The 13731-nt window shown below is 38.9% G+C and overlaps 1 protein-coding gene across 1 annotated transcript in view; it reads right to left on the reverse strand.

The window, feature by feature from the left end:
- The window catches only part of LRP1B (LDL receptor related protein 1B), a gene marked incomplete at both ends in the record, with an annotated part of 678833 nt that overhangs the window by 313521 nt on the left and 351581 nt on the right, over positions 1-13731 (reverse strand). The window contains one exon of the mRNA XM_080346793.1: positions 7656-7913. Within this exon, the coding sequence (XP_080202919.1) occupies positions 7656-7913 (258 nt within the window). The remainder of the gene's footprint in view (positions 1-7655; positions 7914-13731) is intronic.

A 13731-nucleotide genomic window follows, 5' to 3' on the forward strand; every position in this document is an offset into this window, starting at 1 on the left:
ATTCCTCTTTCCATAAGAGCTGCTGACAAAGTACCAAGTGCAGAACAAGCCTCTTCTTTTATTCTGATGCAGACAAACTCTTTTAAGTGTGTCCCCATCACTGACACAGCACAGAAACACGCGGGGAACAGTGAGCACCGAGAGCAGACCAGCTCAGAGCCCACAGGACACAGCTCATCCAATTGCTTAAAAAGCGCTGATAAAGATACTGAAATAGTTTGTTTTTTTCTATTTTAACAGGTACATAACTTCTGATTTCAGCTTTATGTGGATTGATGCAGTTTCTTAGACATTTATAAAAAGCATTACCTTCATTTGCCCTTTACCCTGTACAAGGAATTAGATCAGAATACGTGTTGCGAAACACAATTAGTAAAGGCCGCTGGCAAGATCGCAACTTGCAATACTTGTGTTTTTTATTACAGTACTCTTTTCCTTGCATAAGATATGTAAGCAGGTTTGTTTTTATTCCTGCTGCTTCCTCAACACCAGACAACAGGCAGTTTTTGCATTACTGTGCATCTGATACAAAGTCACAGAGGATGTGATTAAGTGCCTGCTAATCTAAAGGGGTTGTGCTAATTCACTATCGGATGAACAGTATTTTGGCTTTATAGTTTTTCTTATGTTCCCTTCTTTCCTATAAAGACAAAACCACTTTTCAAGAATCCACAGACTTTTTAAATTTTATCGCAATATTGATGCAACTTGCGTTCTATGATCTCAGAGAAGAGTCTTTAGTCTTAATTTTAATAACACAATTCAAAGTAAATTGTGCAAAAAGAAAGGTTGCCTTCACTTGACATCCCCATGTTTTTCGGATGAAGTCTGAATGAAATCTTTGCATCAATAAAGTAATATCTGGAAGTAAGTGGCTGTCAATTAGTCTAATTGAAGCAAACTCGATTAGCATTGTATGTGACATGAATTTGCAAAGAAATACCTCCACTTAGGAAGAAAACCATTAGCTACATCATAACAAACGTGACAGTTATAAATAATACAGTAGAAAATAAAAACCATACATATATCATTAGTTGGTGGTATCTAAAACTAAAACCATATTACAAGAACAGTTCCAGCGGGTGCTGGAAATGAAGCCAACATGGTGCATTTGGATGTCAAAGTCTTATGGGAAAATGTGTATCTAACCCCATAAAACATGCATTAGTTAATTCCATGTTTCAGAAAAAAAAATAAGAAATTATTTTTTTTTTTTTGGCTAATATTTCCTTATTCCCCTATCTGGGGATGTAAACGCATTTGTAAAATATTCACTACAAACCTGTAAATTTTATATTTGCAGCCACCTAGTTATCTATACATTAGATCTTTACAGCCCCCACGATTACTTTATTCTATCTTCAAAATCTTGTTAACGAAACGCAAATGTTACTGTTTTACAAGGGGTATAGTAATTTAATTTAACAGAGAGGAAGAGTCCCTCAGCATTATGCCTGAGGAAGATAAATTTACATTGTTACTGATACTATGGCAAAGTGCCCATGTTTTTAGTTACAAAATGCTGCTGCTGCTGTGGGAGGTTCCCTGTTTGCTCTTGGGTTTCCTCCCTGCTACATTAGCTTTGGAGGGGCTGGAATGTAAGGAAGATGCACAAAAGATAACGTCATGCCCCACTGTTCGGACAATAATGAAGCTAATTAAGATGGAAGTCTAAAAATGGTCAGTTAGGAAGCTGACAAACTGGGAATCCGACAATGCGGAACAGTGAGGATGTGAAGAGGCATCAGCTTTGCAGAGAGAACATTCGGGAATTCTGCCCCAGGCAGAGGGGGGCAACCAAAAATTTGCACTAAGAAATGCTGCTGAGATAAGACATTTTATTTTCTGTACTCAGTCTGAGAATTAACTGGCCCAGGCATGACTACTGGAAAGCATATAAGAAGAAAATAGCACGCCAGCTTTGCAAAGAACTGAAGCAGGGCTTTGACGGATGTCAATTAAAGATCAGTTGTGGAGAGTGGATGAGTAACAGAGCTTGAAGAAACAAGAGTATTGTATCTTTGAATGACTGAAAAATTCTACTCTCGGCAATTAACAAGTAGTTAATAAATAGCTCTCGTGTCAGAGATTATTAAGTGCAGGTAACCTCACTTTGAAGGGAAATGCCACCAATTCAGAGCATCTGCCTTGGAGGCTTGTGCCTCAAAATGCCATAATGCGGCATTACAGGGATGCTACTCAAGGCAGTAGCACAATCCTCCAAGTCAGATTGAATGGACTGTATCCACAAGATGCACCAAAAGCAGACAGATCCTCCACGGGTAACATTTAGAAGCTTCTACTATAGCGAAGGTCCTCTTAGGATCTCTGATATAAAGATTATATCTTAATTTTTGTGTAGATAACATCAAGCATGGAGATATACACCCAAATATATGAATACTATTCATAAAAAAAGATAATGGATTTGCAATACTCACCATGGTCAAAGGATGAGGTCCAGCTGATCATGCTTGTTGGAACAGAAAGGTTGAATGGAAAGATATGACCCTTATTCTTAGTAAACCTGATAATCATCAACAAGGCTGTGCATAAATAGTAATCAGAAAAGAGTATCCAGGAGCTAAAAATAGGACCATACTAATAAAAAGAAGTTTCTGTTCAGCCTTGAGTCTCCAAAGGAGTCTTGTCATTACAGGGGGCAGAAAAACTGTACAATTATCAGATAGAGTTGTTTTCTGCACTAAAAAAAAGTCCATACTTCCCCAAGAAAACACATTATCAAGGCTGTATCATATACTGAATAAAAAGTTCTGTACGTCCAGCTACACCAGAACGAGGAATGAATGTATGGGCTGATGCAAAGATAATGCAAATAAAACATTTCCCATACCAGGCCATGGTGTATGAAGCACATCTTGTGGCTTGTGCTTGCTCTGAAGAGGAATATCTTAAAGCACATGGAAATTAAAACAAAATAGAAACATGGAAAAACATGAAAATCCCAAGAGCCGTTCAGGAAGTCATGAGGGAAGACTCAGGAAAGATGACAGTGACAGACTCAAGTAACCACCTATGATGGGGGCCAAATCTGGTTCCCCGTTAGGCATCACCAAGTCCCACAGCACTGCTCTGAGCTGGAAGCTCTACAAGATAATGTTCACAAGTCACCTGGAAGGTGACAAAAATAACAAGGCGATAAAGTCCAGTTATAAAATTAAAGTTTCCAGAACAGTAAAGAGAATGGTCAGATGTGAAGAACTGCGGGATCTCAGGAGACTGAGTGACTGTGCCCTAAAAGGAGATAGGAAATTCAAAATGAATAAACATGAAATTTATGAGAAAAGTGTCCTAGTTTTGTGTATTTAATGATGGCTTTGTCTAGAGCACTTAAGAACGAGATATTGAGACTATAAAAACCCCCACCTTTGGACAAAGAAAGGTCACTATCCCAGAAACAGTATTTTCCAGCCTTCTCAGAAATGCAAGAACAGCAATGTAAGATCAGCCAGGCTCTAAGACTGCCAAGATTCCAGGTACAGGACAAGTATCCTGTGATATTTCCTTAGGATACTTTTCTCACATCTTATTCTGGCTCCCATTCCTGTATCAGATGCTCTGAATGCTCCTAAAGTGGCATTTGAGGTGTAAAAAGCCTTTGTCATGAAACCTTCTCATTTCTGTTCATCTTCTAGGTCTGTAAGCATGAGCTGCCTGTCACAGAATAAAAACAAAAATCACATTCTACAACTATATGACAGCTTATAACGCCTGTCTGGAGACAAGCTTGGGGCAGACTCTATGCAGGAATAAATGCCTTCCCCCAGAACTTCACAGTTGCTCTCCTCCTGAGTAAGCCAAATGGTGCTTTGATTTCTCATGAATATTCACCAGAACTTCACAGAAAGGTTGCTGACAGAAGCCTCATCCCCAGTGCTTAGTGTTTCCCTCAGTCATTGAGCCTCACCAATGCCAAGCTAAATGGCTGTAGCTATTCTGAAGGGCAGAGCACCAGCAGTTGTGGTTAATCACTGCTAGGAAGTGTTTTAGTTCAAGGAGATGTAGTGCGGGGGCAATTAAGTGGACAAAAAACAGGGGAAAACTGGAATGTAAGCAGACATTGTATGATCTTGGCCAAATTCCCTAGGCTCCCTGTCTGATGATCTTCACACCAACCATATCCAAAAAGTGAGAGAGCCAAAACGTCGGCTTTAGCTCATGCTTGTGAGGGCAAGTAGAATGGTGTTGGGTTCCATGAGCAGAGAGGCCAATACGTCTCCCCACTGGAGAGTATCAACCATACATGTCCATCACCTATTTCCAACCTTGGGGTGACTGTCGCCCGTGCTATGGTAGGGCAGGGAGTTTAAAATTGAATCAGTACAGGGGAAGCAACATGTTTCTTTTCATCCAGATCGGTCTCGTACGTCTGCCAACAGAAAAGCCTGTGTGCCTTCCAAGGTGAGGTGTGATTGACTGTCTGGAGGTATGAAACACCACGAGGTGGCAAAGCCAAACACAAGCATGGCAGGATTTGTACTGGTGTACTGTGATAACTGAATGCCAAGAGAACCTGACTCAAATACCAGCCAAGCAGAAAATATCATGCTGTGAAGCATCATCCCAAAAGAGATTTTGTTATATTCTGCAGAAGACTAGTGGCTAAAACCCCGGCTGTGCTGCCTGGTGCTTGTTTGGAGAGCACATAAGGTGCTTGGTACTTGTAGTGATGAAGATGCAAAATGTTTATTAAAATGAGGAAGAAGGAGATTCTGTCATCCAGAAGATGCTGCTCTTGCCAACTCCTCAGTCCAGCACACAAAAGCAGTAGTATAGGATTGCACATCATGGCTTTGGAAGGGCAGAAAATTGTTGGATATTTTCCACCTTCATGCCATTAAAGAGAATTTTTGCCGGTTTGTTCCCAGAGGTAGCACTTTACATAAATTACGGTTCCTGGAAGTCTTGCTGTACTAACTGGAAGTGAACCGTGAGCCGCTATGAAGTGTCAAGGCACATGCCTGTTATTACGGGCAGTGATTACACAAACCTGCCTTACATGAGAATCTTCCCTGAAAGCCTATTTGGCTCTGACACTGTCTGCATAAATCTTTCCAAAAGGAAATTTTCCAGCTGCTCTTCCAAAAACTTCCTGGTCTTATAAAGACAATGATTAAACAACATGCCTATGCCTGGCCTTGGCTAAGACAAGAATGCTTGTGTTGACATTTCCGTGCCTACAGAAACCCATCCTTCCCTTAAATGATAAACCCATCAAACAAAAAACTGTCCATGATACAATAAATATTATGAACCTGAAACTAGCTTAAGAACTAAGCACATGGAATGCCATAACTGGAGTTGCACCCTGTTCTTCTGTGGCAAGCAACACCTGAGTGCAGGATCAGCCTCTCCACCTTCTTCACCATTCGGCAGAAGAAGGCAGGGATGCTCCTCAAAGGCATCTGGCTTGGAGCCACCTGGGACACATACACCCCAAAATGAAGGAATATTGAACTGTCTTTTGAGGGAGAATGCTAGATACTGAAGTAAAAAAAAAATCCAGGGAAGTGGCAGATTCACCAACATTGGACACTTTCAAAGGTTCAGCTGGACTGGGTACTGGGTCATCTTGTCTAGGCTGTGGTTTTGCCAAGAAAGGTTGGACCAGATGATCCTGTGGCCCTTTCCAAATAGATATTCTATGTTTCTATAATTCTATGACTGTAATTTATTTTCCCGTGCGAATCCAAAGCTTATGCTCACTATGTAGAGTTGGTCTGATGTAATCTTCATAGTACCTGCTTTCCTAAATGTAATCTTTCATCTTAAAATACAATCAACATTCTTTGTTTCTAAAGACAAAACTTGCCTTCACTAAAACAAACACTTCAAGTAACTAACAAAAAAGAACAGATTAAAAGACTGGGATGGAAAAATTGAAAATTACACAAACACTGCTAAGAAAACTTTTTTTTTCCCCCCCTAATTCTTTTAGGAATATTCCATTTTTATGTGAATAACTCCATTACACAACCATTTATTTGGCTTGAGCTGCCAGAGAATGCACTTGCACACTTGAAAATGCTCAGGCTGAAATTCCTGACAGAGATTTAAAACAAATGCATTTGCCTCATCACATGTAGGTGTGATATAATGAAGAGAGATAGCAGAAGTCACCAGAGAGTTAACAGAAGGTCGAGGGAAGAAAGAATTGACTCAGTTTTGCAATAGCCACAAAATGACCTGTACATGTGTGCAGGCATATATACTAGATACACCAGACTTCTGCCATGACCTTGCAGACCTAACTCCAGATATATGTCTGGAATCACAGAATCATAGAATTATTTTGGTTGGAAGAGATGGTTAACATCATCAAGTCCAACTATAACCCAACTCTGGCACTAAACCATATTCTTAAGAATATCATCTACAAGTCTTTTAAACCCCTTCAGGGATGGTGACTCCATCACTGCCCTGGGCAGCCTGTTCCAATGCCTGACAACCCTTTCCGTGAAGAAATTCTTCCTAATATCCAATCTGAGCTGTGACACTCGGTCAATGGTGATGGCCACTGCTCCACTGCAGCAACCCAAGGAGAGCGTCTGTTGATGTGTGTGTCTGGAAAAACCATCCCCAGAGCTAAATCTGCTAGACTGTGTTAGTCAGAGCTCCAAACATGACTCCAAGCAATGTTTCTAAAGTCTTCAAGCACTATTTCCAAAATGAAAACTAAACAAGAAGTTGGAACGAGTGTAAACAGTTGATTCACGTCCATGGGAATTTCTATTCTTCATTTAGACAAGACTGAATGATTACAGTGAAGAATATTAGAGACCAACAGGCCGAGGTGTACTAGCACTATGAAAAATGGGTAGCTTATTAATTCCAGGCCCCGTTTTCATTTCAAACCCATCACACAAGCCTTAATTTTGCAAACAGATGAACTAATGAAGATCAGAACACCACAGAGATTGGCAATTCTCATCACATGCAGAGACCAGAGGGAAAGGAACGCGAGAGAGAACTGGTGGAGAACTACAAAACGCAGTGCTAAGATCCACTCTGATGATGAAGATAAGTGACAGAACAATCACACATACAGTTCGATACAAAAGAAATTTTGCTAAGGGCTGTAGTTAATTTGATTGGTCTTACTAAAAGGAAAAGAAAATAAAATATCAATAACAGAATGAATTAAAAAACCACAATCAAATACTGCCACGAAGATTTTTAGAGCTCTTAGATATCCAAAGTATGAAAAGTCCTCTAAAACAGAACATTCAAAAAAACCCTCAAATGTGGTTAAGTGTCTGTCTCTTTAATTAATCACTAATATTGTTCCAGTACCAGAGAACCATCTTTGAGTTTTATGTAGCACTATGACAGAGAAAAGAAGCATTTTACATCCCTTCTTCGGCTGCACTACTCTGTTTTTGTAACTTCCACACTTATATTTAGTCTATAAACATGCACAACTTTTAAAAATTTGCATAGATATAAATATTGTAATTCATACTGAAGATAGATAGATAGATAGATTAGATAGATAGGAGTGAGAAACATAAAAGTGCTCCAGTATGAGTTGCAATATTTAATGCCTTAAGACTGTTTTCAACACTTAGCCCCAAAATACTTCTGAAGGCTCCAGACACCAGTGTTTTGCTGAAACCCTGTCAAACACTTACTGTGAAGGTACTGAGCAATGTTGATTATCCACTCATCTGTTAACTCCCCAGTTTTCGTTATCTTGGTACACTTGAGCTGACTCGAAAGATCTCTTGATTCGATCCAACAAACTGTGTCCTCTTTGTAGCTGTAGTCCAGCGTCAAGATTGAAGATCCCTTTACAGGAGTTCGGGTAGACATTCTGCTTCCATTAAGATATAATACCTCAATTGTTTCAGAGCTTGCAACCAGAAGAACAGGAGGTCTGTCAGCAGGCTCTAAAAACAAAGTAAAGAAAATTTAAATGCTTAACAGACTGTGTATACCATATTTATCTGCTCATTTTTAATGTAGTTTTTAACATTTTCACCTGCCTGTTTTAAGAGATATAATAAATTGGTTTTGTTTTTATTTTCATAACTATCATATATTCCAAATTACTAGTCTATTTTATCCTGCTGTTCTAATGGTTCACATCATTAAAGAAAATTAATTACCCTAGCCCCACAGCTTCTGTTTAATTCCAAGTATCATTATTGCAACATTTTTCATGCCTAAGTCATAAAATGAAATACAAGTTATGCAAATTATTTCTATCCATTTCTAAAAGAATGAAGGCTAGGAAAACCTGCAAAACTTATGAATACAGATGAAATGGTGAAGTACTTTTCATATTACAGTGTGTAAAATAGGACAAAACCTGAGGAGTGGATGCTGCTAAAAAAAAAAAGGATCATCATGTATTCTTTCTAAAATTGATTTTGTTTATTCTTTTCCCATTGTTTCTTATTCCATAGTGTATATTCTACCTTGTAACATACTTTTTCCCTCCTCAATACACCCCATTCTGACATCTGCAAACCTACGCTTCTGTAACATCACTTTCCTGACTCACTGACTATCCCCATCTTCTCTTCCACCAATACATCAGTTTCAGAAGATATCTAACAACTGAAGGGATTGAACTTATTTGTGAAACATCCTCTTGTGTGTAAGCCATGAGTGAAGCTTCCTAGTCTTGCTTTCTCCAAAAGAGAAGGTGGTGAGGCTCTTACTAGGCGATTTTATTTGAAATCTGCTGGGTAGGTTCACTCGCAGTCAATAAGTGGCTGGTGTATGTAAATAACCCTTTCCTCCCTTTCTTATAAACTTCTGAGAACAGAGCCAGACTGAGAACTTCTACCTCTATCACTCTCTCACCCCAGAGAGTTTCCAGACTGGTACAAAAGGTGTTTCCATCTGCATCCTCCTCAGTTTGGGGATTTTTTTCTTCCATCTATTAATAACAGCTCTGTGCTCAGCTTCTCCCTTCCCACAAAATAATATCACTGCTTAAATCAGGATTCAACCCTTCTTTCCCAAACAGCAGCAGTGTGAAAAATCCTTTATTGTTATTTCTACTCTTATATTTTGTGTTAAGCAAGATATTTCTACTCTCTGCAATCTATAAAGCCTTCAAGAGGAGGCAGCTCAACAGGAGATGTTTGCAGTTCCAAACCTACCACGGTTGTTCCATTGTCCCAGGTTGCAATAGAGAACCAAATGCTTTCTTGCACTGCTTTGAACTGACCTATTGAAAACTGTAATGAGGATTTAATACCTCACTAAGCTCTGGAGAAAGGTGGTATTTCAGTATTAATATCTAATAGACATAAGGGAATTCTGAAAAAGAATTAGTGTCGAACCTCCTGAGCAGCAGTTGTAATCAAACCTGGCTGCAAACACAGGAGGGACCCGCGGCACCGCTAAGAGGTTCTGCTCAGCAGGCACAATTAAACATTAAAAATATGTCTGTGTTCTGGCAGAATTTATCCAGAAATTAGATTACTGAGCTTGAAATTGTATTTTTCAAGCAGCCCATACATGAAATAATTCAATGGATTGAATTAGTTAATCATGTTTTTTCACAGTAGTGTAGGTAACCTGCTTAGTTCAGTGTGGCTCAGACAAAGGCTGATTTCTTAACTACTTATTAAAAAAAAAAAAGTAAAATTATTATTAGTATTTTAATGATAAAACTATAAAAAAAGTTCCTATAAAAATATACTTAAAGCATCTTACTGTATTGTATAATGCAGATGAAAAACAAAGAAGATGCTGAAAAAAAAAATCACACTTACTCCCTCACAAAAACTGCTTCTGTTTCTCAAGAAAAAAATCTACAAAGCTTCAAAGTTTAGTGGGCAGATCTAAGATGAATTACAGCGAGCTGACAGCAGCTTTTCAAATAGCTGGACATCACATGTGTTATTTTTTCAGGAGTTTTCTTTCTTTTTCCATTTTTTTTTTCCCTCATTTTATAGGAAAGATAGGAAGTGAAGAGCTCTCTAATCCAGGAAAGTTTTATGATTCATCCCTCTTGACTAAAACGAAAGCATCTTCCTTTGAATTATGTTTAAGCTAGAGGAGTGGAAAAGATGAAAGGCTTGTGCACTTCCCCCCTCCCTGATCTTGTCTAAAATACAGATCAATAAGGGATGTCACAACAAATCAGAAACGAAGGTGTTTTGCTCTGCTCCTCCTCTGGAACAAACGCTTCAGCAATGATATAAAAAGGATAAAAAACCGAATTCAGTGTTTACAAGCAGTTTAAACAACCTTCTCCTACAGTATGAATTGTAAATTACAAGTATTTTGCTCTTACTGATACATGTATTGTGGAACAGTCTGAACAATATTTAGTAGTATTGAATAAAATGTAGTCTAATTTTATTTTGAAAATTATTTGTTGATGTTTGTCCACAATACACCCCAGAAATTCGCTGCTTTATTGCTAAAGCCTCAAAATTTATTTCTGTGAGATTTTTGCAAGAAAACCGTGTTGTGAAATCAATTTAAGAGTGATGAATGTTTTATAAATATCAGAAAAAGCTTTTTGCTTTAATCATTATCAGTTTATCCTGCTTGATCTACATGACAAATGTTTCTTGTCACGTGGCATTTCTCTCCAGAGAGGCTATGCAGATATAAAACATACCGGACGCTTGTTTATTCCTCAGCTAAAGATTTCCAATGCTGTCATTTCATTTCCTTAAATATTCTTTTCATCAAATGCAGGCCTTGCAATATAGGCATAGCAAGCTGGTAAACAAAGTTCTAAACTCTGTTCAGCAGAGGAGTATTTTGTTTCATTTTCACCTCAGAAGAAGGCATTAACTGCTGCTTTACTCACAGAAGAAAGTGTGGTTAAAAAGTGAGTTAAAAAACCCCATGCTGTGCCCCCAGCTGTTTTGATACTTATTTTAACATCCCTCCCGAAGGTGCTGTGCAGCTCAAAGTTTCCAGCTCCAAAGGTATTTAAATGAGCTGTGGAAGAAAATGCAGGATTTAATGAGGGATCCACCTTAGCACCTTCACAGCCAAGCATGTGCCTGCCTGAAGGGCGGGAAAAGAGTCGCTTCTGTGAACTTCTCTGCTAATTGTACCATTCCATGTGCGGAAAGCTGGTTGTGTGTGATGGGCTCCGAGGCTGTACAAGAGCTTCTGGTCATCTCCAGCGGTCACCACACACATCCCCTGCCCCATGGGAGGGCTCCTCCACACCCTGCTCAAAGACATGTCACCTGCTCGGACCCTTTCATAGCTGGGGCCTCCATCATGTCCTCTACTTAATAGAATCATAGAACAGTTTGGGTTGAAGGGACCTTCAAAGCTCATCCAGTGCCACCTCTGCCATAAACAGGGACATCTTCACCAGATCAGGTTGCTCAGAGCCCCGTCCAGCCTGGCCTGGGATGTCTCCAGGCATGGGGCATCCACCACCTCTCTGGCCAACCTGGGCCAGGCTCTCACCACCCTCACTGTAAAAAATGTCTTTTTCATGTCCAGTCTGAATCTTCCCTCTTTCATTTATAAACCATCACCCCTTGTCCTATCGCAACAGGCGCTGCTAAACTTGTAAATATTCAGAAACCTCTCACTCAATTGGCAGAGACAACTAAGATGTTGGTCTTGCATACTGTACCCTATCTAGGATCTCTACGTGGACAGCAATTCATAGTCTCAGCAGATCTCCTGTTATTAACATTCAAAGATTTACATAATGCCTAACCTAACCTAAACCTCTACTGCTGCTTCTTTCTTTCATAGCTTTTACACATAGAATAGAATATTCCTTAGATCACTTTCTTTATTTATTTGATGACTACTTTTGTCAAATGTAGACAAAGCGGTGAGCTCACTCTTTGCATCCTCATTTTCTTTACACTTTTCAAGGTAAAAATTGTTGATAATTTTTCTAAGTTTTTTCCTTGAAGGCCCCTGTTTATCCTGGATTCTGTTCTACTGCTCCACATCTGCCTTGTGTGATGCCCCTCACTGGATGTTGTATCCCATCTGAAAACTTTCCAGTGTAGACTAAGTACCAGGACTACTTAATGTGTTTTGGAAGTAACAATCCTACCTATGCGTACCAGGGTAGTACCTCTCCTCCTGTGCAACGGGATGACATGGACTCATTTTTGACTTGTGACCCACTACACATTTTAGATGCTTTTCACCAGTCTATATGTGCAGGGCCACACTTTGCTTTTCTCCATGCTCAAACCTTATCCTACGAGGCAGAAGCCTGTGAAAAGCAGCTTGTATTATCAGTGAAGCTACGAACGTAAAGGTAAGGGTGCAGGAAAGCAACTTGCTGGTATGGGGAAACGTCACTATTTTCCACACTGTAAGTCAGATTCAGTGAAGCAACAAAAGCCATTGCAGGTCACTGCAGCTCTCGCAGAGCGCTGCCATAAAAGCACCTTCATTTCTCTGCCAGGCATCTTTTCGACCTCTGTGCTCTATGAAGTATTTGGCGCAAATATTCATCATATTGATAATTTAATTCCAGCATTAATTCCAGTAAAATTGTGTTTACACAGAAGAAAATGTAATGAGCAACACTGATTTATTTGCAGCACCATGATCTTGACTTGTACTGTCCTGCAGTGACATCTCTGATTAATGACTACTGATTCCCTTCTGAAAATAACAGAAAAGATGAAAACTACTGTACAATAAACATGATGAAGTGTTAAGAAACATGGAAGAGTATTTCTTCTCCGTTAATCTGATTCATCTCTTCACCACCTCCAGGACACTGGCAGCTCACTACAACACAGTTGTTACACAGTCTGCTGGATCCAAGAAGAGAAACTCAAAGGCTTATCTCAAGCCCAGTACTGGCAATATGAGGATTTTCTGATCTAAAATTGCATTATTGATTTTCCTGTAGTGGAGGAAGAAGAATATTAAAATATTTTTACTGTGTATGGACTTTCTTGTCTCACAATATTTTGCTGTGGATTTTTTAAAAATTGCTCATCTCTGTTGTGTGGATCAATAAAAAACCTGGTACAAGCAGCAAAAACCCTGTAACTCTTACTGGTGCTTAAGTCAGAACATATTTAGCAATGTTCTTTTATGTGAGGAAGTCACAAAAAAAAAATAGCAGACCTTCCTGTTTTCTGATGGCAAAATAACTACTAAAAGGAAGGATCAAAAATATATAACAAACACAGCTTTATACTTGGGTGTTGAGCCATTGTGGATGTTGACTAATTGCTTAAGAAACTTTGGGGATTTTTTTCATATAAAAGCATTGTTAATTTAATACGCTGAGTAGGAAAATACTGTGTACAATATCGCTTCATTAAACACAATTCACTAATTTCCTCAAATACCCAATTTACTAGTACTAATGAAAACATGCACTAAGTAACAAAAGCCTAGTGTGAATATGTGCATAATAAAATCCACCTCTTGGGATATTGCAAGGACAAAGCAATCTCATGTCTTTTTTTATCCTAAGGGTACAATTACCTCACGATTATTTCCTCTGTCTTCTCACCATCTCCATTTGTCTTCCCTGAGTATTCAGCCTGTTTTGTTTGTGTGAGGAAAATCTTTGATTTATTTATGAAAAGGGAAACTGGGAACTGTTCTCATCTTGGTTGAACTGAGTATTTCACTTTAATTAATAATAATAATATAATAACTTCTAATATTTTCCTTGGAGTATTGTTGTAATACGTGAAAAGTTGTTCTATGATTGTTCTGGGTTTTTTTTTCAGTAAAGTGAAGGAAAAACCATCTCTCTTGTGTTTGTCTCTG

Source organism: Nesoenas mayeri, assembly GCF_963082525.1.
Source record: "Nesoenas mayeri genome assembly, chromosome: 6".
Taxonomy (NCBI): Eukaryota; Metazoa; Chordata; class Aves; order Columbiformes; family Columbidae; genus Nesoenas; species Nesoenas mayeri.